Below are 26,139 nucleotides of genomic sequence, written 5' to 3'. Positions count from 1 at the left end.
TTCGCTCAGGGTCTTTGCTGGCTGCACCCCTCCCGGAACACTTTCCCCCCAGCCCTTCCCGGGCTGGCTCCTTCCCATCACTTAGGCCAATGTCTCCTCCCTGGTTATACTTTCACCCTGACTCAGAGAACCATGTCAATGTGCCTTGATCGCTTGTATGTCCACCTGTTCCTATCTGCTTCCACACCTGGGCTGCCTGCTTCGCATGGCAGGGCTGAGTTAGCTGGGTCCCAGGGCCTAGAGCAGTGCCTGGCCCTTGGTAGGTGCCCCCAGACTTCTGCTGAATGAATGATTGGGACCGTAGCTGCCGAAACATGTCTCGCCACCCCTGTGCTGGGTACCCCCTCCTACACACTCAGGTCCACAAACTTTAAAACTAACCGTTTGTGTAGCTGGGGTTAAAGCCCCTCCCTCCCCCATCTTCAAGACCGTTCTTTCAACCCCACGTGGAAGGCCCTCCCCGGAGAGAGCTGGATCCACGCACTGAGGGATCTTTAATGGCTCTGTAGCCCCGAGGGCCTCTGCTTCTCAGTGCCTTGGTCTCCCCGTCTGTGGCATGAATGGCTAGCCAAGGTGACCTAGGGCGGACCCTCAGCTGCGAAGCGCATACCGTCTCCTGGGCACGGGTTCACAGGCAGATTCGACGGCACCGTCCGGCATGGGGCCCGACGTTCTGAATTTCTGATGTGCTCAGACGCCCCTGCTCCCCAGACCACGCTTTGGGTCATAAGAGTACAGAGGGGAGGCTCTCAGAGTGTGGCCCCCAGACCAGCAGCAGTGCCTGGAAACCTGGGAGGAAAGCCCAGCCCCAGGCCCCGCCCAGCCCTCCCGGATCTGGAATTCTGGGTCAGGGCCAGCAATCATGTGTCCCCAGCCCTCTGACGGGCACCGCCGTAAGCAGCACTGGTTCTCAACCTCGGTGCCCGTCCCCATCACCCGGGAAGCTTAAAAAATCTTTCTATCTGGGTCCCACCCTCCCTCCAAAATCCTAATCTAATAGGAAATGAGGCTTTTCTTTTTTTTAAAAATGACGTTCTCCAGGCAATCTGAATGTCTCGTCAGAGTGGAGGATCCCTGACCCAGAGGGTGCTGGGCCTCTGGGAGCATCCCCGTCTCCCAGACGTACCCAGGCAGGCCTAATTCCTCTGCATTCCTGCCTAGGCCTCTCGCTGGCTGCCTTCTTATATTTGGTTATTTTTCCCTCCCTCCCCAAACACAACAATTCAAAATATTCCCAGCTCCCAGACAATAAACAAAGCTGAGGAGGCAAGCTCCCTGACTGTTTTGTTCCCACTTATGGCCTGATCCAAGACTGGCCTGATTGGGCCCTCAGGCCTGGTCATCTGAGCCAGACGGGGTGGGCCCCTGGCAGGCCAGCCGCCCCAGCTCCACTCCTGGAATCCCAGAATCCGTCAGCTCTAGGTGACCCCAGGCGCCCTCCGTGGCCACTTCTCCGGGGAAATGGAGGCTCAGAAAGGACGAGCGATTTGTCCCAGGACGCACAGCAGTGCCGAGAAGGCCCCTCTTCTCTGTGATTCTGGCTGTAGGGCAGATGTGTGGGCTCTAGGGGTCAGAGAGATGTGTGTTCGGTTCTAGGCTCTGCCCCTTACCAGCTGTGACCTTAGAAAAGGGACCAGTCCCTAACTGAACCTTGGTTTGTCCATCTGTAAAATGGGGATGGCACTAGAGCCCCTTCCAGGGTTACTGTGAAGGTCAGGGCTTGTACAAGTTGAGTCCTTATAATGATTCCATCATTCTGATTATTTTTGCCAAGTTGACAAAGCCAGCTGGCATGAGCGAGTGAGAGGACCACGTGGAGGATGGTGGGAAAGGGGGATATAGGAGGTTATCTGTCAGGTCTCAGATGCCTGACCTGGGGTAAGAGGCTCGTCTTAGAGGACGGGAAGGGAAGAGACAGGTCTAGGTCTAGATTACCAAGGGGGATCCTAGTCGGGCCCCGGGGTAGGAGAGAAGCCAATGCCCTTCTCGTGCAAGTGGGGAAACCGAGGCAGTGAGGGCGGAGGTGGCTGCCACATGGGCCCTGAACCTGGTCTCCAGGGGTGTTATCATCGCCTGTGCTTAGACGCTATTTGCTGTTTTTGAGCCTGGTCTTCTCCACTTATGTACAGAAAGCCTTGGGCCCAGCACATTCCTTAATTTGACAAATGCATTGTCCTCTATGGGTCGGGAGTTGAGAAAACAGAGATGACACCAGGCCATTCCTCACACTGGTGGGGCTGCCCCCGGGCTTCAAAGAGACCCACATGTATCTGTCTTGATATTGACCAATTACACATCAAGCTACTGCGCTCTTAACTAGAAGACACCCTGCTCTCTCACCTTGGCAGGTGTATTTTCATGGCGAGCCAGGGGCCAGGTTTGAATGAAAATTTCTCAGTCTCCTTGGAGTTCTATACGTCAAGTGGGGGCAGGGGAGACCCCGTCCTCCACCTGTGGCCATGGCTGGTGGCCCCCCTCACCCCTCTCCTGCCACCCCTGGCTCCGCCCTCGCCCTTGAGCAGCTTTGCTCACTCACCTATATGGACAACCCGGCCTCCCATTCCAGCTCAGCCAGACCCGCACTCCCTCGCAGAGCCCCGCTTGTCCACCCTTGGGCCTGCTGCACACTGTGGACCTCTCCACCCTCAGGGCGATGGATGGGGGAGGGCCTGACAGCGGAGCACCCGGGGCTGGGGTACTGTAGCGTGCCGGCTCTGTACGTACACCTCCCTTTGACCCTGCAGAACCCTCATTCTGGGGGAAGGTGTGCAGCGGGGGAGGGTCCCAGAGAGGTCCTCAGAGGTGTGTGCCCCTCTGTCTGGGGCAGTAACAGTATGGCCTGCACACAGTCGACGGGAAGATGAAATGGGTTAATGCAGGAACAGGACTCGGCTCATAAAAAGGCACCATTAGCGTTATGGCTGGTGATGTTGAAAACTCCCATGGCAGTTGAGGTTTGGCAGAGAAACCAGGAGCTTGCAGCCTGGCAGGTGGAGAAAATCAGTGTTTACTGAGCTTCTGCCATGTGCCAGGCGCTGAGTCAAACGCTCCTAGACGTGACCTCAGAGGAAGGGACCCATTTCACAGCTGAGGAAACTGAGGCTCAGAGATGATGAGCTACCCACCCAAGGCCACACAGTGGAGCTGGGATTTGAACTCAAGTGTATCAGATTCTACGTTCTAAGCCTTGCTCCTTCACAGGGGCCATAGCAGGCAATGGAAGCTAAGAGATGAAGAGAGAGAAGCAGAGAGAGAGGGAAGAGGGTGGCCACCTGGTCAGACGAGGGGGAAGGAGATGCCTGGTTTGGGGATGGGCCCCATGACCTCCATTGTTTAGCATGTGACTATATGTAGCAGGACAAGGACGGCTGCCCGCATCGACCCTGATTTTCGATTCGGACAGTCTAATGAAGCAAGAAGTAAAAAAATCTTGTGATCATCACTTGAATTATAACCCTTGATGTGAGCCAACTTTTGCTCAGGTCCAAGTGCCTTGAAGCACAGGAATAATTCCGCATGGCCTTCACTTGGCTACAACTGCTATGGGATTAGGACACACAGGCTGAGTCTGTTTGCTTGACCTTCAGAGCTTACTGCCCCTACTCTGTGTCCCTGTGCCTGGTCCATGGCCACCCGAGCATGACCCGGCTGCCGGACGGGACCAAGAAGTCTCTCACATGTAATTTCCTGGAAAGCACATAGGAGTTCGGTTCAAATCCAGCCTTGGCCACCAGCACCGTGTGACCTTGGGCAAATCACTGAAGCTTTCTGGGCCTCGATTTCCTCAAACATAAGAGGAGGATGGGCTTGGTGGGGGATGGCCACCCCTGAAATCCTAATCATTGGACACATCTCAGGACGAGACATTTTCGGGTACTAAGGGAGTCTTCTCTCTTCAATTCTCATTTTCTCCCTCTGATACATGGAGAGGTCTCTGCTGGGGGCTTGTGCGTCTTCAATGCCGTCTGTCACCTGTTCATCTTCTTTTCCAACAAAGACATCCCCCATCAGAGCCCTCAGGCAACTTCCTCCAGCTAGATTAGCCAGTTTTCATTGTCTTTACTTTTAAGGCACCTACTATTTATGGAAAGGATCGTGGTCTTCCATTTCTAGCAGCGATGGGAGATTTACTTTTTAGCAAAATGTGTGCTTTTTAGCAAAATGTGTTGTTTAAAAACGAGTCTGTTTGAAGGAAAACAATTAAATGAGTAATGATTTAGGAGGTATATTGGTTTCCTAAGGTTGCCGTAACAAAAGTACCACAAACTGGATGGCTTAAAAACCACTGAAATGTTTTCTCTCACAGTTCTGGAGGCCAGAAGTCTGAGATCAAGGCGTCAGCAGGGCTGTGCTCCCCCTGAGGCTCTGGGCAGGAACCTTCCTTGTCACTTCCGAGCTTCTGGTTGTTCCTGTCAATCTTTGCCGTTTCTTGGTTTGCCGCTGTATTGCTCTCATCTCTGCTTCGGGGGTCACCTGGCCTTCTTTCCATGTGTCTCTGAGTTCACGTGGCCACCCTCCTCTGCAGCCAAATATCCCTCTTCTTCTTCTTCCTCTTTTTTTTTTTTTTAATGTATTTATTTATTTATTTAGCCTGCACCGGCTCTTAGTTGCAGCGTGCAAGCTTCTTAGTCGTGGCGTGCAGGACCTTTAGTTGCGGCATGCGTGTGGGACCTAGTTCCTTGACCAGGTATGGAACCGGGCCCCCTGCATTGGGAGTGTGGAGTCTTACCCACTGGACCACCAGGGAAGTCCCCAAATTTCCCTCTTCTTATAAGGACCCTGGGCACATTGGATAAAGGCCACCCTAATGTCCTCATCTTAAACTTGATGACATCTGCACAGACTCTAGTTCTGAATAAGGTACTGGGGGTTAGAATTTCAGCATATCTTTTTTGGGGACACAGTTCAACCCATAAGTGAGTTGTAGCAAAAGAAAAACTTGTACAGGGAGACATACTTGACAAAGATTTGGGGAACTCTGCCCAGGACAGAGGAGCACAGGAAAGGGAGCCAGGGGGCCAGGGTCCTGCCCCAGCCCTGCCCTCATGACTGGGGGCACCTTGGGCACTCCCATCATCCCTCTCTGAGCCTCGGTTCCCTGGGGTTTTCAAACTGGGTTCCTCAGAGTCCCAAGGGGACCTGGGAAGGGTTGGTGGTGAGGGTCAAAAGGGACAGGACCCCAGATCCCCTACATCACCATCACTTTGCTCCAACCATTACAGGGACAGTGGCAAAACATTTTGTTTGACAAAAAGCCACCAAAATAACTTAAAAACACTTAAAACCCATTGGGTTATCGGACTGTGGGACGCCTCCCAGCCCGACACATGCTGATTTGATTTGATTTGATTTTTTATAAATTTATTTATTTACTTATTTTTGGCTGCACTGGGTCTTCGTTGCTGCGCGCGGGCTTTCTCTAGTTGCGGCGAGCGGGGGCTACTCTTTGTAGCGGTGCGCGGGCTTCTCATTGCGGTGGCTTCTCTTGTTGCGGAGCACGGGCTCCAGGCCCGCGGGCTTCAGTAGTTGTGGCACGTGGGCTCAGTAGTTGTGGCTCGCGGGCTCTGGGGCACAGGCTCAGTAGTTGTGGCGCACGGGCTCAGTCGCTCCGCGGCATGTGGGATCTTCCCGACCGGGGCTCGAACCCGTGTCCCCTGCATCGGCAGGCGGATTCTTAACCGCTGAGCCACCAGGGAAGCCCCCACGTGCTGATTTTAATTTATTCCCCTCACTTGGCTGCTCCCTTTTCTCTGGGAAGAAAGAGCCTCTTTGCGCAGATTTCGCCCTCAGGAAGGTCCCGGTCTCGAATCTCCCCCCCGAACCCCAGCAAAGAAGAACCCAAGGAGGCAGCTCGCCCTTGCTCCAGCCCACCCGGGACCTTTCCGTTCCCTTAGCTTGCTGCTGAGTGTCTTCCTGCCTTGAGGAGTTGGTGCCCACTGCCCCCTCTGCTAGGAACCCTCTTCCTCCCCTCTCTTACCCAGTCAGCTTGCTCAAGCTCAGCCCCGCCCTCGGAGAGGCCTTCCCTGACCCTCCTAAACCAGCGAAGCCCCTTCCCTGTTTTATAATCTCTAGAATACGGTTCATCTCTGCCTATGCTTCAGACTCACCTTGGAAGCGTGTTTTTAAATGCTGTTCCCCGGGACCCACTTCCTGAAACTTGATTCCTTTGGTCGGGTGTCAGGCCCAAGAATCTGCATTTTAACCTGCTCCCCACCTCATTCGAATATGCAGCCAAGACTGAGAACTGCTGAGTCATAATTACGATGATCCAAAGAATCCCTTATCTGTGCTTCTCATAGCCAACAATTTGTTGAAAAATGAAATTGAAAAAAACAAGAAGTGATTTAGTGGGAAAACTCACAATTCTACGAAGCTCTCTGGAAACTTGAGCCCAGGTACCTTGAAGAGTCAAGCCCCACCACAGAAGAATCAGTCTGAGGGAGGGGGGCTGCTCCAGCCCCGAGGCGCGGCGTGTCCTACGTGGTATTCGCATCACATCGCTTTTCTCATCACCAGTCACTTTGGGACTCGGGCCTTGGAGAGAGGACCGAGGGCCCTAGGCTATAGTTGGTGAGGGCTACCATTTCTGGACAACGTTGCATCTCCCCAGCCCAGAGAGAGGCACTTTATGGGCTTGTCTTCCTGAATCTTTGTCACCTTCCTGTGAGGAAAGCATCATCTTCAATCCCATTTTACAGAGGAGGAAACCGAGGCCAGGAGAGAGCAGTAGCTCGCCCAAGGCCTGACCCTTGCTGGGAGGCAGGAAAGCTGGGCTCTACACAGGCAGGCTCCGAAGCCTCATTTTTTCTCAGCCTTGGCCCTTAGGACACCCACAGGGGAAACACCGAGGGCTCTCATCAGTGGCACCTGTGTGCCCTGCTAGTCTGGGCAGGAACCACTGCCTGTCATCGGATGCCCGGGCCTGGCACACGCTGGCTACTCAGATTCCCAGCGGGCTGGGCCGGCAAGGCTGGAGCCAGGCAGTCGGGTGGGGAGGCCACCGTGCTCCCCTCCCTTGGAGGGAGGCCTGCACTTGGAGCGGTGCCCTGCTGCTCTGGCCACCCTTCAAGCCTCAGGGACGGATTTAGTGTCCTTAATCCTCCTCTTGAGTCAAGCGGCTGCTTGTCACCGGCCTGCCTGGGACCCCTCTGAACAGCCTCTTCGGTGAGAGAGGCCTGCCTTTCCGAGCTCAAAGGCCCACAGGTCTGTGTCTGCGGGAGGGTCAGTGGGCTGGAGTGCACCCGGCTGTTTTGTCACTACCGGCCTCCTTTGTAAAATGAAGACTGTCTCCGCAGCAGATTGGAAGACGACCCTGATGCTTTGTAGTCTTCCCCATTAAGAGGCGGGGTCTGCTGCTACCGCCGTGATTCGGGGCTGCCCTGTGACTCGCTCAGGCTAATAGAATGCAGCGGGAGGGGCGATGTGCCGGTTTCAAGGCTGGGCCACGAGAGGCCTTGCAGCTTCTGTTCTTGCTGTCTCAGAACCTTTCCCCTGCCACGTGAGAAAGCCCAGCTAGCCCACTGGCGGATGAGAGACCATGTGGAGAAGCCCACCAGCTGACCGTAGACTCAGGCCAACAGAGAACCACCCAGCTGAGCCAAGCCCAAATTGCTAACCCATGGAATTGTGAGCCAAATAAGTCGCTGCTATTTTAAGGCACTTAGTTTCCAGATGTTTGTTACACAGCTAGAGCTAACTAATACCTCCTCTTCCAATCCTCTTTGGCTGGGGAGGAGTAAGGAACACTTTGGACAGTGCCTGCCACAGAGAGCGTGCCCGCTAAGTGCTGGTCTTCTCCTGCTCCTGTGTCAAAGGTGAAAGAAAGAAGGTGAGGCCTCTTGTGGGGTTGGTGATTTTCACCAACAATTTTATCTCACCTGAGATTGGTTCCCTTCTCCACGTCTTAGTTACAGAGGGTCTCCTGTTGGTGGCTTGGGGTTAGGTACACTTCACGCCCTCCTTGACTAGTGTTTTAGATCCCAGGGAATCCATGGGAACACCCAAGAGAGAGCATGTTGAGAGAGAAGGGAACCCCAGCCTTGAAGGAGTGGACCTCAGAAGAGGAGCTCATAAAGGGGCCTGAAGATGAGTGGTGGGGATTGAGGGAAGAGGGCATGTCCTGGGAGCCCAGGGAAGAGCATGGGAATCATGAAGGAGGAGGAGGGGTTAACCGAGTCAGTGGAAGAGGATTGACAGTGACAACTGGATGTGTCCACCTGGAGGCCAGCCATCAATGGCCCTGGAGATGGGATTCTGTGGAGTGCAGGGGATGGAAGTCTGAGCACAGTGGCTCAGGGAGTGAGCTGGTAAGCAAGGGAAGGTATGCAGGGTGGACGTATTATGTTCCCTAATATTCTCTTATGTATGCATTTCTTCAGTTCCATTAGGAGCACCTCCTATGCCCCGACGGCCTGGGGGATACAGAAGTAAACAGTACGGTCTACATCTTCAAGAAACATGAGATCCATGAGGAGACACAGAGACCATGGACGAATGAATAAATGAACCAATGAATGAGTGAAATCTTCTTGGGTAAACGCCCCCAAGGGCCAGCCTTTCGCCCCAGCATAGCACTGGGGCCCAGCACACAGGCTCTGGGGTAGGACAGCCCCAGCTCTCATACGTCCAAGCTGTGTGACCTTGGGCAAATGACCTCACCTCTCTGGGCTATGGGCTCTTCCCCTGTGCAGTGGAGCTGTGGTAGCTTCAAGCTCTTTGGAGAGAAGGAGCAGGGGGACCTCAAGGAGGGAGGGCTCAGTGATCAGCATGTGGGTGGGAGAGGCTCCCCTTGGCTGGCGGATCCCCCAGGGAGCTGTGAGTTTAATCTTTTTGTTTTCGTGAAACACACCTGACCAGGTGAATGCCTGTTTTTTTTTTTTTTGTTTGTTTGTTTGTTTGTTTTAAGAAGGGGAAAAGAAAATGGGGGAAGGGTTGTCTGTGGAGTGGAGGAAGGAAGGTGAGGGGCAGGAGGGACACGGGACAGGGTAACGGTGGCGGGAAGGCTCCTGAGCCCTGCCCGAGTGCAGCTCCTATTCTCAGCTCTCCGACCGCGTTAGTTCATTTAATCCTCACGGAAGCCCAGCGAGGCAGGTGCTGTGATCATCTGCACTTTGCCAAGAGGGAAATGAAGCAATCCACCCCATGTGACAGAACCTGGGAGGAGAGCAGGACTGGAATCCCAGAGCGGTCGGGGAAGCGGGTGGCTGTCTGAGCAGACAGAGTCTGGGATCAGGAGCTCGCGGCCTTGGGTTGGGGCCCGGAACTGCCACAGACTTGCCGTGGGACCCTGGCCCTCTTCGGACCGTGGTTATCCTATCTGTGCCAGAGAGGGGCTATGCCCAGCCATCTGGAATTCCTAGAGGGTCCCCTCTCTTGGCCTCTTCCTGATCTTCACTGGGGCTTAAATGCCCCACCCAGTCAGCCCCCCCTCAGTCCCCGTCCCCAGGCCATGGGGGTGCAATGCCCAAGGCCTGTCCCTGACTCAGGCCCTGCCTCCTGCCCGGCCTCTGCCAGAACCCTCCTCACTGGCTCACTTCCACCTGAGCCCCCGGGGAAAAGCCAACTCACATGTCACTCTCTTGCTAAAGAACCTTCAGTTGCTCCCTATTGCCCTTCGAATGATCAGATCCCTCACCCAGCCCTCAAGCTCTCATAAGCCTACCTCTCCACCGGGACGGCCAGCTGCCTCCCCTGAACTCTTCTGACCGGCCACATGAAAGGATTCTCTGTCCTTCAGACTTTTCCCACTGTTATGCCTTTGCTTGAGCGGCCCCTCTGTGGGCCCGCCCCCCTATTCCCCAGGCCAAGCAGAGGGGTCCTCCTGAATTAGGGGACAGAGCCTGGTAAGTTGTCTCACCATTGTGCATTTTGCGCAATTACTCCTGAGCTCCCTGAGGCTGGGGGCAGAGTCTGGCCCTCTTTGTACCCCCTGCACCCCTGCACCACCTGCCCAGGCTCACGGGGAGGATGGAACAGTGGTGGGCTCTCAGCCCAAGAAGCCACAGGAGATAAGCCTCAGTGGAGTCCCAGGGTCCTAACGGGACCATCAGGCAGCAGAGACTTAGCATCTAGGCCCAAGGGGCCTCCAAAGCTGAGCGAACCCGAGAAGCCGGCCAGCCCCCCCATCCTGCACCCAACGCATCTCAGAAGACGCCAGCCAGAGGCTTACCTGAGGCCTTTGTTGCCAGCGGTGGTTCTGCTGCGAAGAGCTGTGCCCTGTGCCAATTTCCATGACTGACAGAACTGCATCAGTCAGCAGTGGAAGGAAATCCTCAGCTCACCGCCGACTCCAGGTACTTCTTCCAAGTGGGAGGTTTCCTTGAGACCGAAATTGCTGTGCCCCGGAGCTGGCAGCAGGCGCCTGGCACCGAGCCTGTCTTCTTGGCCTCCAGGAGGCTCAGAACCCTCTGCCTGGCCAGAGGGCAGAGGCACCGTCAAGAGGGAGCCGGGGCTGGGATTTGAGGCTGGGACAGCGCAGGGATGGGGGACCCGAGAGGTGGCCCAGAGGTGGGCTGGGGGTGGGTGAGGTCATCAGAGGCCACTGCAGGTCCCTTGAGCTGGGCTGGCCTGACTCAGTGGGGCTTCAGGCAGGCGGGCACATGGCAGCTGGGGCAAAGGCCCCGATTTCCAGGACACCGCGGCCAGGCCCCTTCCCTAGCTGTGTGCGGTGGATGAGGCTTTTCAAATAACGCCACCCTCCCAGGGGGCTGCAGGAGTTCAGTGCGACGAGAAGCAAGCGCGGTTCTCAGTACAGGGCCCGGGGCGGGGGAGGCCCCCATGAGCAGGCGCTGTTAGAACTTCAGTCCTCGTGAGAGCCCCACGAGGCGGGGGCGCTGCAGATGCGACTTCACAGATGAGGCCCAGTGCCCCGGAAGTCGAGACGTTCTCCCCAGAGCAGGGGCCCCCGATTGTCCTCTCCACGTGCGCAGCTCTGTGCCAGCCTCCTCCACGGTCTCCTAGCCTCCAGCTCACCCCTCCAGTGCTCCTCTCTCAGCTCGCTCTCTGCAAGGCTCGGCCCCCAGAACCTTCAGTGGCTCCCCGCTACCTGCAGAACAAAGAAGAGCCCCTCCTTTGGTGCTCCAGGAGGCCTCTCATCTGGCCACACCCTCCTCCCAGCTCTCCCCTTCCTTGGTGCCCAGATGTGCCCTGTGCTCTGCCCCTCCTTGCCCTGGTCACTCTGTTCTCTCCATCTGACGCTTTGTCCAGTCCCTGCTGAACCCCCTCCATTCTCCAGGCACCATCGAGGGCCACCCCCGCCGGGAAGCCGGCTGCATTTCCCAGTCCCAAGGGACCCCCAGCTCCCGGACGTCCGTGACGTTTCTCCCACCCTGCCCTTGCACCTTCTGTACTTACGGGGGATTTGGAGTTGGACCAGCCGAGACTAAGTAAGGCATTCTGCCTCTCTGATCCTCCATTTGCCCGTCTGTAAAATGGGACTTGAGACTACCAGCTGCTCCCTTGGCCTGTTGGAAGAATGAAAAGGAGGCACAGAGGCAAAATGAGCTTTGTCATCTCCAAGTTCCAGACACGTGGGAGAACCACCCTGGCGTGGTCTCCCCGGTAGCGACCCCCTCTGGCCAAGAGGACTCTGCTTTAGGGGGAGGGAGCACCAGCCTCCCCATTGCCCATGGCCAGTGACAGGTCTGGGGTGGGTGTGCCACCAGGTTCTGGCCAATAAAACGTAAGAGAGAGTCTGCTGAGGGGCTTTTGGGAAAGGTTTTCCTCACGGAGAGAGAAGGACACCTCACTGTTCAGGGGAGGAAGTTGTTGCCCCGTCTCTCCCAGCTGAGGGCACCTGGTAACCGGAGCTGGAGCCGCCATCCATGTCCATGAGGGAAGGTGTCTCTGACTTGCTGAGGAAGGTGTCATCACCGCGGGTGGGAAGTCAGAAAGTGCTGGGGTCCCTGGGACAGCACTGAGCTACTGAGTCCCCCTGGGATCAGAGCTGAGACCTGAGTGACAAGAGCCAGCCATGTGGTAGTTGAGGGGAAGGGTGTTGCAGGCACAGGGAACAGCCAGTGCAAAGGCCCGGGCAGGAAGGAGCTTGGTGTATTCTGGACCAGCGTGTGTGCGTGTGTGCGTGTGTGTGCATGTGCTTGTGCGTGTGCTTGTGCGTGTGTGGCTGGAGCAGGGAGAGTGAGGGGCAGAGTGACAGGGGATGAGATCAGGGATGGCTGGGGCAGGATGACACAGGACCACACAGGCCACAGTCAGACCTTTAGATTTTATTCATTGTACCCCAACTTTTATTATAAAAATGTCCTAAAATCTGAAACATTTGAGAGAATATAGAATAAACACTTATATATTCCACCTAGGTTCAACCACTAGGTTGTTTTTTAAAAAATATTTATTTATTTATTTTGGCTGCACTGGGTCTTAGTCACGGCATGCAAACGCTTAGCTGAGGCTTCCATGCGGGATCTAGTTCCCCGACCAGGGATAGAAACCTGGGGCCCCTGCACTGGGAGCACAGAGCCTTACCCACTGGACCACCAGGGAAGTCCCACAACCACTGTTAATGTCTTGGCATATTTGCCTTATCTTCACATAGGTGTGCTTTTTTCTTTTTCTTTCTTTCTTTCCTTTTTTTTTGTCTTGCAGGATCTTAGTGGTGCAAGCAGGGACTGAACCCGGGCCACAGCAGTGAATACCGGCGGGAATTCTAACCACTAGGCCACCGGGGAACTCGCCCCCCTGCCGCCCGCCTGCCGCCCCGCCACACACACGCACACTTTGATTTTCCCCTTAGCATTTGAAGAAAACTTGAGAACTTTAGGCCTTCTGACGCCTGCATACTTGATCATATGTCTCCTAAGAGCGAGGACGTTTCTCTGCATAGGTACATTACCATTGTTACTAGAGAAAATTAGAATGATTCCCTGATTCTCAACCCACACTCAAGTTGATCCTGAATGTCTCATGTGGCTGGGTCTTCCCTCCTTCCTTCTTTTCTTTCCGGGACCCAGGATCTAAGGAAGGGTTACATGTCGCACTTGACGACCACGTCCAATTCTTTTAAGCCAGAACAGTCTCCCACCTGTTTCCCCTGGCACTGACTTTGTAAAAAGTTTATTCATTCGATTGCCTTATGAAATTGAGGTTTGCCGCCCATTCAGTGGACAGACCTTCAGGATGCAGCTTGGGAATCTGTACACATACAATCACCACCCAGATCAAGCTAGAGAACATTCCCACCCTCCCAGACGGTTCCCCTCACTCTTCCAGGCGATGCCCGCCCCGCCCAAGGCAGCCAAGGACCCAGCATCGCCGCAGGCCGGTTCGGGTGTCCTGGAGCTCTGGGGGCACGGGGCCAGACGGCGTTCTCGGGCAGGGCTCCTTCTGCTGAGCCTGACACCCGCGGGAAGCGCCACGATGCAGGCGCCTCAGCTCCGGGCGGAGCACGCTTTGCACACTTTCCTGTTGTCCCGTCGGGGTATGGGGTCCAGGACAGCTGTGGTGTCTGCCGGTTTCCTCGTGGTGTCACCTCATGTGTCCTGATGTCGTATGAACCAAAACGCCTCGAATTCACCAAGTCAAGATTTTGCAGGTAGGGCTGTGCCCCGCATATCACATCCCACCCAGAGATGCCCAGGATGGAGGTGGTCCCACCGTCTGTGATCTCAGGTGGGTCAGGTAGTGGCCCCAGAGCTTTCCACCGTTAAGGTAAGTTTTCGTTTTTCTGTCAGGGTCAGTGGAGGGTTTTGAGCAGGAGAGTGACGGGGTCCGATTTACGTTTGTAAAGACCACTTTGAGTTCCATTTGGAGGAGAAGAGACTGCAGGGGGCAAGGACAGAGCATGGAGACCAGCGAGGGGGCTACTGCAACAGTCCAGGCGAGTGAGCAGTGCTACAGCGGTAGGAGTGGAGGGGTCGGTTGTGCCTGCAGCCCCTGCATGGACTGGGCCCTCCTTCAACGTCGGCTGGTCCGGGCTGAGCTTCCAGAGGGCAGAGACTCACACACCTCTGTGTGACCAGCACCCATTGCCCAGCTTGGGGCCTGGCGGAGAGGACATCCCAGTCATACCTGGGTGTGCCTGAATTCGGGGAAACTGTGACTTTTGTTTTTGTTTTTAAGATTTTTTTTGATGTGGACTATTTTTTTTTAATTAATTAATTAATTTATTTTTGGCCGTGTTGGGTCTTCATTTCTGGGCGAGGGCTTCCTCTAGTTGCGGCGAGCGGGGGCCACTCTTCGTCGCGGTGCGCGGGCCTCCCACTGTCGCGGCCTCTCTTGTTGCGGAGCACAGGCTCCAGACGCCCAGGCTCAGTAGTTGTGGCTCTTCCTCTAGTTGCGGCGAGCGGGGGCCACTCTTCGTCGCGGTGCGCGGGCCTCCCACTGTCGCGGCCTCTCTTGTTGCGGAGCACAGGCTCCAGACGCGCAGGCTCAGTAGTTGTGGCTCACGGGCCCAGTTGCTCCGTGGCATGTGGGATCCTCCCAGACCGGGGCACGAACCCGTGTCCCCTGCATCGGCAGGCGGACTCTCAACCACTGCGCCACCTGGGAAGCCCGATGTGGACTATTTTTAAAGTCTAATATTGTTTCTGTTTCATGTTTTGGTTTTTTGGCTGTGACGCATGTGGGATCTTAGCTCCCCGACCAGGGATCCAACCCGCACGCCCTGCGTTGGAAGGCGAAGTGTTAACCACTGGACTGCCAGGGAAGTCCCGACTTTTGGGATTTGATGCTGCAAAAAAACGAAAACCAAAACAAAAAAACCCCAAAAGACAGAACAAGAGTCTGACCTGGTTACCCAGCAGGCCTTGCAGCAGTTCTGATTAATAAGACTCTCAATCCTCCGCCCCGGACACCAGGGAGGCCTCTCTGCTTTTGGGGAGCTCCATTCACATCGCCCCAGAGGGACAAACAGTGTTGACAACAGTCAGATCTGCCTCCTGGCGACAGAAAGTTCCCAGCTGAGGCCTGGGACAGAGAGCTCTCCCGGCCTCCTCAGGCCTCAGGCTCTTGCCTCCCCACCATGGTCCAGGGTGGGAGGGTCAGGCCCCTGCCTGTCATCTGTACCTGGCAAGTCGCTTCCCAGTGCCCTGGGGGCGGCTCCTGCGAGAATCCTTCTTGGGCCAAGGTTGCCTGTGTCAGTTACCCATCACGGTGTAACACGTTACCCCAAACAACAACAAACATTGCTTACAGCTCGTGTTTTCTGTGGGCCAGGGATTCGGAAGTGGCTTAGCTGGGTGCTCTGGTCTAGGGGGGGGTGTCTCTCATGAGATCGCTGTCATCAGAAGGCTTGACTGGGCCTGGAGGCCCTGCTTTCCCAGTGGCCGGCTCAGAGGGCCAGCTGTCGGTGCTGGCTGCTGGTGGGAGGCCTCGGGCCCTCTGCAAGGGCTGCTGCCCTCGTGGCAGCTGCCTCCCCCCGAGCAGGACGGAAGCTGCAACGCTGTATGACTCAACCACGGAAGTCACACGCTGTCATTTCTGCAATATCCTATGGGTTACACAGCCCTGCTTGGTGGGAGGGCTGCACAGGGTGTGACGGCCAGAAGGGGAGAATCTCTGGGACCCACCTGGGAGGCGTGCGGGCAGCTGAAGGCAATTAACAGGGAAGAACTTCTGTCTATTCGCCCACCCTCCGGTCATGCGGTGTGCCAGGCCTCGGTGTGCAGGGGTGAGGTAAGCCGAGAAAGAACTCCATCGTTCAGAGAGTTCATGAGGTGAGCAAGCCTTGTGGGCCACACAGGATGAACAAGCTGCCCAACCTGGACGGAGCCTCCTGAGCCAGGGCCTTGCACACCAGCCAAGGCCTCACGTACACGGCTGATGTGTCAGGAGTAGTGGGACAAAGGGCAAAAGGACCTCGGAGAGAGAGGAAGCTCCCGGCCCTGCAGTCAGGGAAGGCCCCAGGAGGAGGTGGTGTTTGAGCTGGTGTGGACGTCCAGGAGAACTAGGCAGGTGGGGGACAGTGTCACACAGGGGTCAGGGCAGATGGGGGGCTCAAGCCCACGCCTCCTGAGACACACTCCCCAACTCCTACTTGACACAGAGCAATTGTTCACGCACTGTGCTGTGTGCCATGGCCTGAGCTGGCCGCTGGGATCCAGCGGTGGATGAAACAGCCCTCACAGTGCTTCAAAGTATGGTCCTGTGTCAGGGACAGGGTCTGGAGATGCCCTTGAGATGATTACTAGCAGTAAAAGTAGCTCTATTCCGGTCAAGAAATGTCCACCCATCATCTGATCGCAGTGGGCACGACCATATCCCCATCTGACAGATGAGGAAACCAAGGCTCAGGGCTGGAAGGACTGGCCAAGGACACGGAACAAGGCCTACTCCCAGGCCTTGTAAGTGCGTGCCCGGGGCCCAGACAGATGCGGGCGCAGCAGCCCTCGGCCTGGCTTTCTGGGATGCACTGGGCTGCAGGTGCGGGCCCTCCTTCACCACCAGCAGGAGATCCCTGCAGGCCCGGGGCTTCGAGACACGGGAGAAGGGCGGTCTGGAGTCCTGTGGCTCAGCCTCTGTGCTCAAGGTCAACCGTATGACCAATTAGTGGCGCCCGTGAGTCACATGGGGAGGGATTTTGGGGGATGGCAGTGGAGCAAAATGTCCCTGGGCCTGACCTCCTTCCACAGGGAGAGCTGCAGAGGCCCTGGGCTCCTGGGGGGGCTCCTGGGGGGCTGCCCCAGCTTCAGAGCCCCAAGTTCCAGAGCCCCGCACAGATTCTCCCCTCTTCCACCCCCCCACGCTTGCACAGACCACAGTGATTAAGGCCATCACGGCCGAACGAGCACCTTGGCGAGGCAGGCACCGTGCTGAGTGCCTTCCGGGCATTACTGCACTGAGCCCCCACGGCCCTCCGTGCAGACGTGTCCCCATTTCACAGACAAGGGGACTGAGCTCAGTAAGGTCAAGTCAGTTGCCCAAAGGCACAGGCAACCCAGAGGCATTGCCTGTCAAAATATACCAGCAAAACACCCGCTCTCTCCGTCCTTGCCACCATGCTGGTCCCATCTTCTTGCATCACTCACCTGGACGAGGCACAGGTGCGACAAAGGATGCTGAGACATCTGGGCGCATTGGACAAGTTGAACACACACCTCTGGGCGCCTCTCGGTCTTCGCAAAGGTAACCAAGTCTTGAACTTGGTGTTTCTCGTTCAAATGTATTTTTATCCTTTTACTATTAATACTTATGTCTGTATCTACAAATAACATGTACCAAAGGTCGTGCGTGTCTTTAATCTTTCTATAAAGAGGACCACATGAACACTGTCTTCTGGAACTTGCCTTTTCTCCCTCCGCAGTGTATTTCTGAGGTTCAGCAAGCTGGTACGTGTAGCTGCAGGACATTGATTCTTCACTGATGTACAGTGATCCACGGAAAGGCTCTTACTTAAACTGTTGTTCCTGTTTTACTCCCAGTGGTTCAGGCAGGGGTGATTTTGGTTCTCATATTACAGATGAGAAAGCAGGCTCAGAGAGATCAAGGAGTTTGTCTGGGATTAGCCAGCTTCTAAGGGGCAGAAACCCCCCTACTGAGTCCCAAATGATGTGGCTCACAGCCTCCTTTTTATTAAGATCCGCGAACAGAAGGGGAAGAGACCACGCAGCCGGGCTAGCACTGAGGCCATCTCAGCCCTCGGCGGGCAGCCAGGAGGGGGCCTTGACATGACGTCCGCTGGCACGGTAGCCCAGGGACACAACACACAAGTCACGGGGGGACCGCCTGGCTCCATGAGCCACCTCCTGCCCGGGCTGCTGAGGAAGCCGGTCCTGAGCCAGACTCCACTCGAAGCCTCAGTTTCCTCAACTGTAATTTGGGGCTAATCATGGTGCCTGCCCAGAGGGAGGCTCGAACATTGTTTCGAGCATCTGATATTTAATGATCCGAGGGGCTTCTACTCCAGTTTTGTCCAGATTGATTGACTGATTCATTCATTCATTCAACGAGCATGTGCTAGGCCCCTGCCCTGGGCCAGGTGCTCAGCGCGGCCCTGAGGGCCCAGTGTCTACGAGAATGAGGGGTCAGGAGGGCACAGCCGCAAGCCACGGCAGACGGAGCTTTAGCCACGGAGCGCGCGCTGGCTGTGCGAGCCTGGGCCGCCCGGCTCTCCCGGCTCCTGTGGGAGAAGATGTGGGAGGTGCCCTGACCTGCATCTGCCCTCCCGGTGTGGGCAGAGCACACCCAGCGAGGACGCCAGGGAGCAGCCGGGAGCCCAGGGCCGCTGGCTGCTGGCGCTGTCCCCACAGCGGGAGGGCCCCGGGGTGCGGCACGGACACAGCCGGCGGCCAGCTCACGCACCAGACACGGGGTCAGGTCGCCCCGAGGATGGGGCTGAGGAAAACCCCTTCCCTGCCATCTCCTCCGCCCTCCGCCTCCCCAGGAGAGGCAGCTGCTTCTCGCAGGCTTTCCGCAGCCTGCGCCCCACCCCCCCAGCCAAAACCTTCAGCCCTCGGTGCCTGGCACAGGCCCCGCCCACCCTGCCAGGGGCGGCCGCTGTCAGGGGAGCCTGCCCACCCCCACGTCGTCACTCGGGCAGGAGACACCGGCTTGACACAAGCGCGGACCGGGCACTAGTGCCAATTCAGGTCACCCTCAGAGACAGCTCAGGGCTCAGAGCACAGCAGGCCCTGCTGGAAACCTTACTGGGCTGTCACCAAGGGCCAAGGGCCCTGTTGGTCCCTTCCACCCTACCCTGTTGCTTTATCTCTTTCAACCTCCATCTTTCTCGGCCTCCCATGTCCCCAGCGGCTTCAGTGACCCATCGTGAGGTGATTCAAGGGGCCCACCCTCGAGGGAGACACGGCGGGCCGGCGCAAGAGCCTGGGAATTGGGTCAGGCGGCCCGGGTCCGATCTTGGCACTGCTGCTCTCGGGCCAGGATGGTGGTCTGCCCAGCAAGTCACGTTGAATAGGTGGGCTGAGCTTTCTGCCAAAACGTCCCAGATTTGATTCGTGTCAGAGCTGGAAGAAGCTTTGGGGAGAAATCACGTCCCAGATGGGGAGACGGAGGCACAGGGTGAGTCAGGGATAGCCTGGGGTCACCCGGCAGAGCTGGGCCGAGTGTCCAGGCCTCCCGCTCTCTGGGTGGCCCTGGTAGCAAGATCGCAGCATCAGCCATCTCTCCAGAGCAGACACACACGTAACCGGCATCTTCTCTGTCCTGCCCCGCCACTGGTCGGGTGCGAGCAGGGACCATAACAGCGCCGACAGGGAGAGGAGGAGGGCCACGGCCCCTGCTCTGTGCGGCGCTGTTCTAGGCACTTCTGCCTTGAACTCACTCGATTTCACAGCAGCTCTAGGAAGCAGATGCCACTCTCCCCATTTTACAGATCAGAAAAGTGAGGCACACGGACACTAATGCCAGGAACGTGGCACCTGGTTGTCCCCAGAGCCCTGCTCAGGAGGGGGATTAGCTCCATTGCTGCGAGGAGGGGGCTTGCCTCGCCCAGGGCCACAGAGCTAGAACTCCATGCTCCTGGGCCTCGGACCTTGGGTTTGAGCAGGACAGAAGAGCGGGATGTGTGGGGCCTCTGAGGGTGCAGGCCAGAGAGGGGCTGGGTCGTGGACGTCCCAACCAGGCCCCAGCCTTGGCCTCCAAGGATGGGCGGGGTCACGGAGGCCGAGAGCCGGAGGCCCACATGTGGCGCCGCCCCGACCTCCTCCCCTGGAGGCCTGTGTGTTCTCTTGCCCTAAGACTTCAAGGAGCCTGTCCTTCACCAAGCGGAGCCCTAGGCCCTCGGCGACCAGCCCCTCCTGCAAGCCTTGGGTTTGACTGCCGTTTCAAGGTTCTGCTGCTCTTTCTAGGTTTAGCTGCTGTGGGAGCTGGAGAGAAGGAGAGGGGGTCCCAGACTCCAGAAGCCCTGTGGATGGCCCACCCCTGAGTCAGTGGCAAGGGAGGCATTTCTTACCCCCTCCCACCTGCTGAGCGATCTTGGGCAGGACTCAGAGGCCTCAGTTGTCCCGGCTGTTGGACAAGGTGGTCTCTGAGATGTTTCCAGCTGCCTACTCTCTGTATTTGGGATGCTTGAATGTCTGGGAGGGAAAGAGCCATTGATGTATGCCTCATTTATCTCAGAGATGGAGAGAGAGAGAGAGAGAGAGAGAGAGAGAGAGAGAGAGGGGCAGACACAGCCGGGGACTAAAGTAGAACAGAGGAGGCACACAGGTAGAGGCGTGGAGTTGGGGGTGAGAGAAATCAGAGTTTATGTATGCCTCATTTATCTCAGAGATGGAGAGAGAGAGAGAGAGAGAGAGAGAGAGAGAGAGAGAGAGAGAGGGGCAGACACAGCCGGGGACTAAAGTAGAACAGAGGAGGCACACAGGTAGAGGCGTGGAGTTGGGGGTGAGAGAAATCAGAGTTTGGAGAGGGGGGCACAAGTGAACCCGGCCAGGCCTGCCCCTCCCCGAGAGCAGACACAGGGCCCCTAACCCAGGGGCAGCTGGAGGCAGCCCGGCCTGCCAGGCCCTCTTCCCCGCCCACCACATCCGGCCTGGGCCTGGCAAGGCCTTGGGGTGGGAGAAAGGGAATAGAGGGGCAGTGTCAGCTGTGAACCACCCCATTTCCCCCAGATCCGCCTGGAGAGTCAGAATTCAGCGACTGCTCCCTTCTGCATGTCAGCACAGGATCACTTACTCACTGGCCTCGCTGCCCACATTCTCTGCCCTTAGCGGACGCCACTGCCCAAAAGCTGCGTCCCATCTGTGGACCGACGTGAGGATGGTTTTCACTGCCTAGAATGCTTTGAACCCCTGTTCCTCCTTATGTCAGATGCTGTCATGGTTCATTTTACATGTCAGTTTGGCTGGGCCACAGTGCCCAAATATATGGTCAAACGTTATACTAGATGTTTCTGTGAGAGTGTTTTTGGATGAGATTCACATTTAAATTGATGCACCGTGAGTGAAGCAGATTTCCCTCCATAATACGGGCGGGCTTCATCCAATCAGCTGAAGGCCTGAATAGAACGGAAAGGCTGACCTCCCCTGAGCAAGAGGGAATTCTGCAGCAGATAGTTTTCGGACCTGAACTGTAACACTAGCTCTTCCTGGGACTCCAGCCTGCTGGCCCACTCTGTAGATTTAGGACTTGCCAGCTTCCATAATCACATGAGCCAATTCCTTAAAATAAATCTTCCTCTCTGTACATACTTTCTATTGGTTCTGTTTCTCTAGAGAGCCCTGGCTAATACAGATGCCCTTCAAAGGACACCTCCTCCAGGAACTCTTCCTTGATCCCTAAGCAGAGTCTTCCCCTTTCCTGGTGTATCGTAGCCCTTCCTGCTGCCTCAGTTACTTAGCATTTGTCACACCATATCCCACTGAATTGTAAGTCCCCATCTCCCTTACTGGCGGGTGAGTCCTGGATATTAGGGACTGGAGAGAATTCACCCAGGTTCCCAGCACAGCCCAGCACCGGGTCTAGCGCAGAAGAGATGCTAGCTGGATGGATGGAAAGATGAATGGATGAATGGATGAATGCATGATGGAAGGAAAGTAGGAAAGAAGGAAGGAAAAATGGATGACTAGACGGAAAGACAGGTGGGTGGATGGATAAAAGGTGGAGTGTGGGTAGGTGGATGGATGTGTGAATGGACGGAAAGATGGAAGGAAGGATGGGTGATGCGTGGATAGATAGGTAGATAGGTCTGTGGATGGATGGATGGATGGATGGATGGATGGATGGGTGGATGGATGGACGGATGGATGGATGGGTGGATGGATGGGGTATGTGTGTGGATGGGTGGAAGGATGAGTGGGTAGGTAGGTGGATGGGTGAATGAGGTCAAGTCCCTGGAGTCAAGGAGCTCCCAGGTGGGTAGGAGGGTTACCCTTGCTCACAGCTCACTTCCACCCCAAGCAGAAAGGGGCCCTTGAGAAGAGCCTGCAGATTCCCCGGGAAGGGATCTCCCCTTAGTCAGCGGGAGTCCCATTCAATCCCTTCTACAGAGACTCTGTTAGGTGGCTGGCCTTGCAGGCGTAGGGTCTGGAGTGTTCCATCCTTGGACTCAGTTCTGCTTTGTCCCAGCTGTGTGGACTTGGACAAGTCGCTCTTGCTCTCCGGGTCTGCTCCGAGATCATATCACCCAGTGGCCAAGTGCATGAGTTCTGGAGCCCGACTGCCGGCTCCGTCACTCCACCTTCCCCTGCCTCAGTCTCCCCGTAAGTAAGCGGGGATAATGCCAGTGCCCTGCCCATGGCATTGTTTTGAGGAGTAAATGAGTGAATACACATAACGTGCTTGCAACAGTGCTTGGCACACAGTTGTTACCTACGTCACAGTGCAGCTGGGAAGGGAAAATGAGATCATGAGGGTGAAATGCTTGGCTGGGTGCCTGGAGTGTGGGAACCACACCATAAATTATGTTTCCTTGATCTCTAACACGATCCTGTTTTCCGGGTAGGGAAACCGAGGCTGTGAGAGTACGAGCAGCTTGGCCAAGACCAGGCAGCCTGTCAGTGGTAGAAGCCAGGATCCAGACCAGGCCCGGCCGACCCCTGCCGCCCGGTCTGTCCAGAAAGCCCAAAGCTGTGAAGTAGGAGAAAGATCTCAGCGGGTGACGGGCTGGGGCTAGCCCAAGAGGCCTCCGGGCTGGAGGCCCGGCCAGAAAGGCAGGAGGCATATCTGGGGAACCACACGTCACGGGGGCTGGCCAGGACACCAGGGGGGGCAGCAGGAGGGCGTTGGCAGGGGCGAGCAGGGGAGGAGCCGCTCAGAGGTGGGGTCTCGAAGCCGTGCTCCAGGGCTCCGGCCTCGGTGGAGGTGGGATGGCGGGGCGCGGCTCTCAGGCTGTGGAGACGGGCACGTGGTGGGGGGCAGGTGAGAGGCACCGGGCCACCCTGCCAAGGTAGATGTGTGCAGAGAGCGAGAGATGAGGTGAAGTTTTCCATACGTGCTAAGACTGAATACGGTGCCAGAAACGACGTGCAAAAGGCAGGACTGTCTCCTGTTTCATTCTGAAACAGATGACGATGCCAGTAACACAGTCCTGGGGGCATGAGGGTGCACCAGGCCTGGGGCTCAGGGCACCGCCAGGATGACCCCGTGAGGAAGCAACGGTTACCGTTCCCACTTTGTAGATGCAGAAACCGAGGCACGCAGAGTCGGATGAGTGGGTGGCCCAGGTCTGGCCTGCCTCTGCTAGCCTTCCTTGCCCCAATCGACCTGCCAGGTAGCAGGTAATGCCCTTGGTTCCATACTGTGGGATGTCAGAGAGGTGGGAAAGATGGGTGGACAGGAAAGAGTGGGAGGGTACTCTGGGTGAGGGTCCCGGCTGAGGAAAAGGCTGAGCGTCGGGGGACAGGGCAGAGGGGCGTGTAGGGCACAGCGGACTCTTCTGGGGCCCTGCCGTCAAGCGTTTGAGCCGTTTCTCAGCACAGCGTCATGCCCATCTCCGGGAGGAGAGCTAGGTATCTTGCCCGCCTCCCAGATGAGGGAACTGAGGCATGGGTGAGGGCCAGACGGAACCCGGGGTTTTGGAGTCAGGGTGGGGACAGTGCTGGTCGGGGGAGGGTGGTGGGAGGAGAGTGAAGGGCCTGAGAACTGCTCCAAGTAACAGGACAAAGCCTGGGAAACCTGATCGCTTGTTTACCAGGCTGGAGATTAAAATCGATGCTGCCAGGGAGCTTACCAGGGAGGCAGGCAGGTAGCAGCAGGCCTGCCGGAGAGGGGCAGGCTGGCGTTTGCCAGGCCGTGCGTGATGGCTGCAGTCACTAGCCCCAAGCGTGCTCTATGTCAACTTACTTCTTAAACTGTCTTCACAGCAAGAGGTAACCCTGACCGTGCCCTGGGCCCGGCCCTGGGCACTGCATACACATCAACCATCATAAGAGCCCTCAGGCCAGACAGGGGTCCTGGGGTTATCCTCGCGCTGTACAGGTGGGGCAACTGAGGCGAGAGCGGCCTGAAAGCACAGGGCAACGGAGGAGCGGAGCTGCGATACGAACCAGGACCACCTGGCCCCAGGGTCCCTGAGCTGAACCCCCCTGCTGCTCGACACTATTGCTTAGGTCAGCATATTTAGAAAGGAAAAGCCACGTCACATCTGAGAAACGGTTGCTATGAACAGAAGGCACCAGAAACACAGATAAAATCAAGACAGAATAAGGTTTTGTAATAATGTTTTCTAGACTCTGTTACCTGGGGGAGCTCAGAGCCAGAGACCTGCTTTCGGTCTGCTAAAGGACAGAACAGCCAGGGGCAGAGAGGCATCCAGGACACCCCGCCCCGCGCTGAGCCCTCACCTTGGTCAGAAGGACGGAAGGCGTTAGATTAGCAAAGGGAAGGGCTCTCACCCAGTGAGATTCTTCCCGCGGGCCATGCCCGGCTCTGAATCCGTAGCTCTTTTAATCTTTGAGACGGCCCTGAACGTCTCCGCTTCACAGGTGACAAAATGGAGGCTCAGAGCTGTTGGTCGCTTGCTGAGGCTGCCCGGCCAGGGTGGGGTGAGCAGGGGCTGCCCAGCCTGCCCGGGTTTCTGCTCAGACCCCCACAGGCTGGCACCTCGTCAGGACCTGTCCTTTCCGCAGGTGCCTGTGGGGCGGCCATCCCTTGCTCAGTGCAGCGGGCTAGGCCAGTGCAGCCTAACCCTAACCCTAACCCCAACCCTGTGTGTGAGGCAGGGCCGGCCTGGTGTCGGGACGCCAGCGAGGCAGGGGGGGTTCTGGGGAGCCCCTGGCCAGAAGAGGGGACACAGAAACCCACTGAGCATGGACCCTTCAGAGCCACACACACACCTTCTCCAGGATCTCGGGGAGCCAGGCTTCCGTGCGTTGCCAAGAGGCAACGAGGATTGCCTGCTTGCGACAGATGAGGACACTGAGGTTGGCGGAGGGGAAGTTTGCCCAGTTAGGACAGAGCAGAGCCAGATTTAGATCCTGATCTGTGTGCCTCCTGATTCTTGGCCTTTTTCTCAGCATCATCCCATCCCTTCAGGCGGACAGTGCTGAAGATCTCTTCCTTCCAAGATTAGAGCCTTCGGTGGCCTCCACTCCTTTCCTTCCTTCCTACCTTCCTTCCTTCACTCCTTTCTCCCTCCCTCCCTTCCTTCATTCATCGAGGACTCCCTGTGCCTACGTGGCTGGCACTCCATGGTGCCAGGGACATAGCACAGGTCAGACACAGCCCCTGCCTTCCAAGAGCTGTCTGGTAGAGAGATGAACCCCCAACTCCATCTTCTCATGAGAGAAGGCCATGAGTTGGCCCGGGGAGGTAACTAACTCAGCCTGAGTCAAGGAAGGCTTCTTGGAGGAGGTGGAGCCGACCTGAGGGTGGAAGGGGGAGGGAGAGCTGGCTTGGTACCAAAAGGCTGGAGCTTTGCACACCAGGGAGAGAGCGTGGACCTCAGCCTGCGGGGGAGAGGGAGGATGTGCATGGGGACACCAAAAAGCCAGCAAGGCCCAATCCCCCCTCCTCAGAAAACAAGCACCCCTCCAAGGGACTGGGAGCCCAGAGGTCCCGAGCCCCCCTCCAAATCTGACATCAAGTCCTTACCAAGCACGCGGCCCGGGCTGGGCCGACAGCAGGTGCCCAGAAAAAGTCCAGTCACGGAGCCGCAGAGCTGGGACGACCTTCGTGTATGTCGGCACGCGGACAAAGGGGAGATGGAGGTCCAGAGAGGGCACTGGACTTGCCCAAGGTCACACAGCAAGGTGGTGACTGACATGGGCTCATACCCTCCAGGCCCCAGCCCCCACTACCACCTCAAGGAGGTTGGCTGTCGCTGTGTTTCTCCACAGAATTACTGGGCACCTGCTCAGGTCCACATGGATCTTGAGGACTCAGGGATGAATAATGATGATGATGATGATGAAATACTAATAATACGAATAGTAAGAGTACTACTATTGCCCTCCTGGGCACCTGCCGTGCTAAATGTTTCACATGCACACGACCCGCCATACTCACAAACATTATGACGTGGATACTATTACTCTTCCCTCTTCACCTGGAAAGAGGCCCAGAGAGGTAAAGTAACTGCCCCGAGGCCCCACAGCAGGTAAGTGGCCGAGCCAGGATCTGAGCTCAGGCTGTCTGGCTCTGGAGCCCCCCATGGAATCGTGACTCTCCTTGTCCTCCTAAGCCACAGTAGCCTCTTAGAGACCCCACAGTACATCGGGACAGACGCATCTACTCTCCAATTATGTGGAAGATGCCCCACTGGAGAAGAGAGTGGCTCAGGTGATG

General features: G+C 56.7%; 1 protein-coding gene and 2 long non-coding RNA genes across 4 annotated transcripts in view; 1 reads left to right on the top strand and 2 right to left on the bottom strand.

Moving 5' to 3' along the window:
* Positions 1 to 10,893, bottom strand: part of SLC6A6 (solute carrier family 6 member 6) — a 94,212-nt gene extending 83,319 nt beyond the window's left edge. The window contains exon 1 of the mRNA XM_028479803.2: positions 10,169 to 10,893. Coding sequence (XP_028335604.1) covers positions 10,169 to 10,248 — 80 coding nt within the window. The 5' untranslated portion in view covers positions 10,249 to 10,893. The remainder of the gene's footprint in view (positions 1 to 10,168) is intronic.
* On the top strand, positions 7,073 to 8,611 carry LOC114484320 (uncharacterized). The gene is made up of 4 exons (XR_003677053.1): positions 7,073 to 7,203; positions 7,482 to 7,626; positions 7,741 to 7,828; positions 8,379 to 8,611. It is a non-coding gene; the product is annotated as an uncharacterized lncRNA (long non-coding RNA).
* A 22-nt stretch (positions 10,894 to 10,915) lies between the features above and the next one.
* LOC114484321 (uncharacterized) overlaps positions 10,916 to 26,139 on the bottom strand; it is a 39,871-nt gene continuing 24,647 nt past the window's right edge. For both annotated transcript variants that reach the window (XR_003677054.1, XR_003677055.1), the window contains exons 4-5: positions 11,353 to 11,462; positions 10,916 to 11,044 (exon numbers count right to left, since the gene is read on the bottom strand). This is a non-coding gene — a long non-coding RNA (uncharacterized lncRNA). The remainder of the gene's footprint in view (positions 11,045 to 11,352; positions 11,463 to 26,139) is intronic.

The sequence above is a fragment of the Physeter macrocephalus genome, chromosome 18, assembly GCF_002837175.3.
Source record: "Physeter macrocephalus isolate SW-GA chromosome 18, ASM283717v5, whole genome shotgun sequence".
Classification (NCBI taxonomy): domain Eukaryota; kingdom Metazoa; phylum Chordata; class Mammalia; order Artiodactyla; family Physeteridae; genus Physeter; species Physeter macrocephalus.
This window is presented reverse-complemented; position numbering and strand designations above follow the sequence as displayed.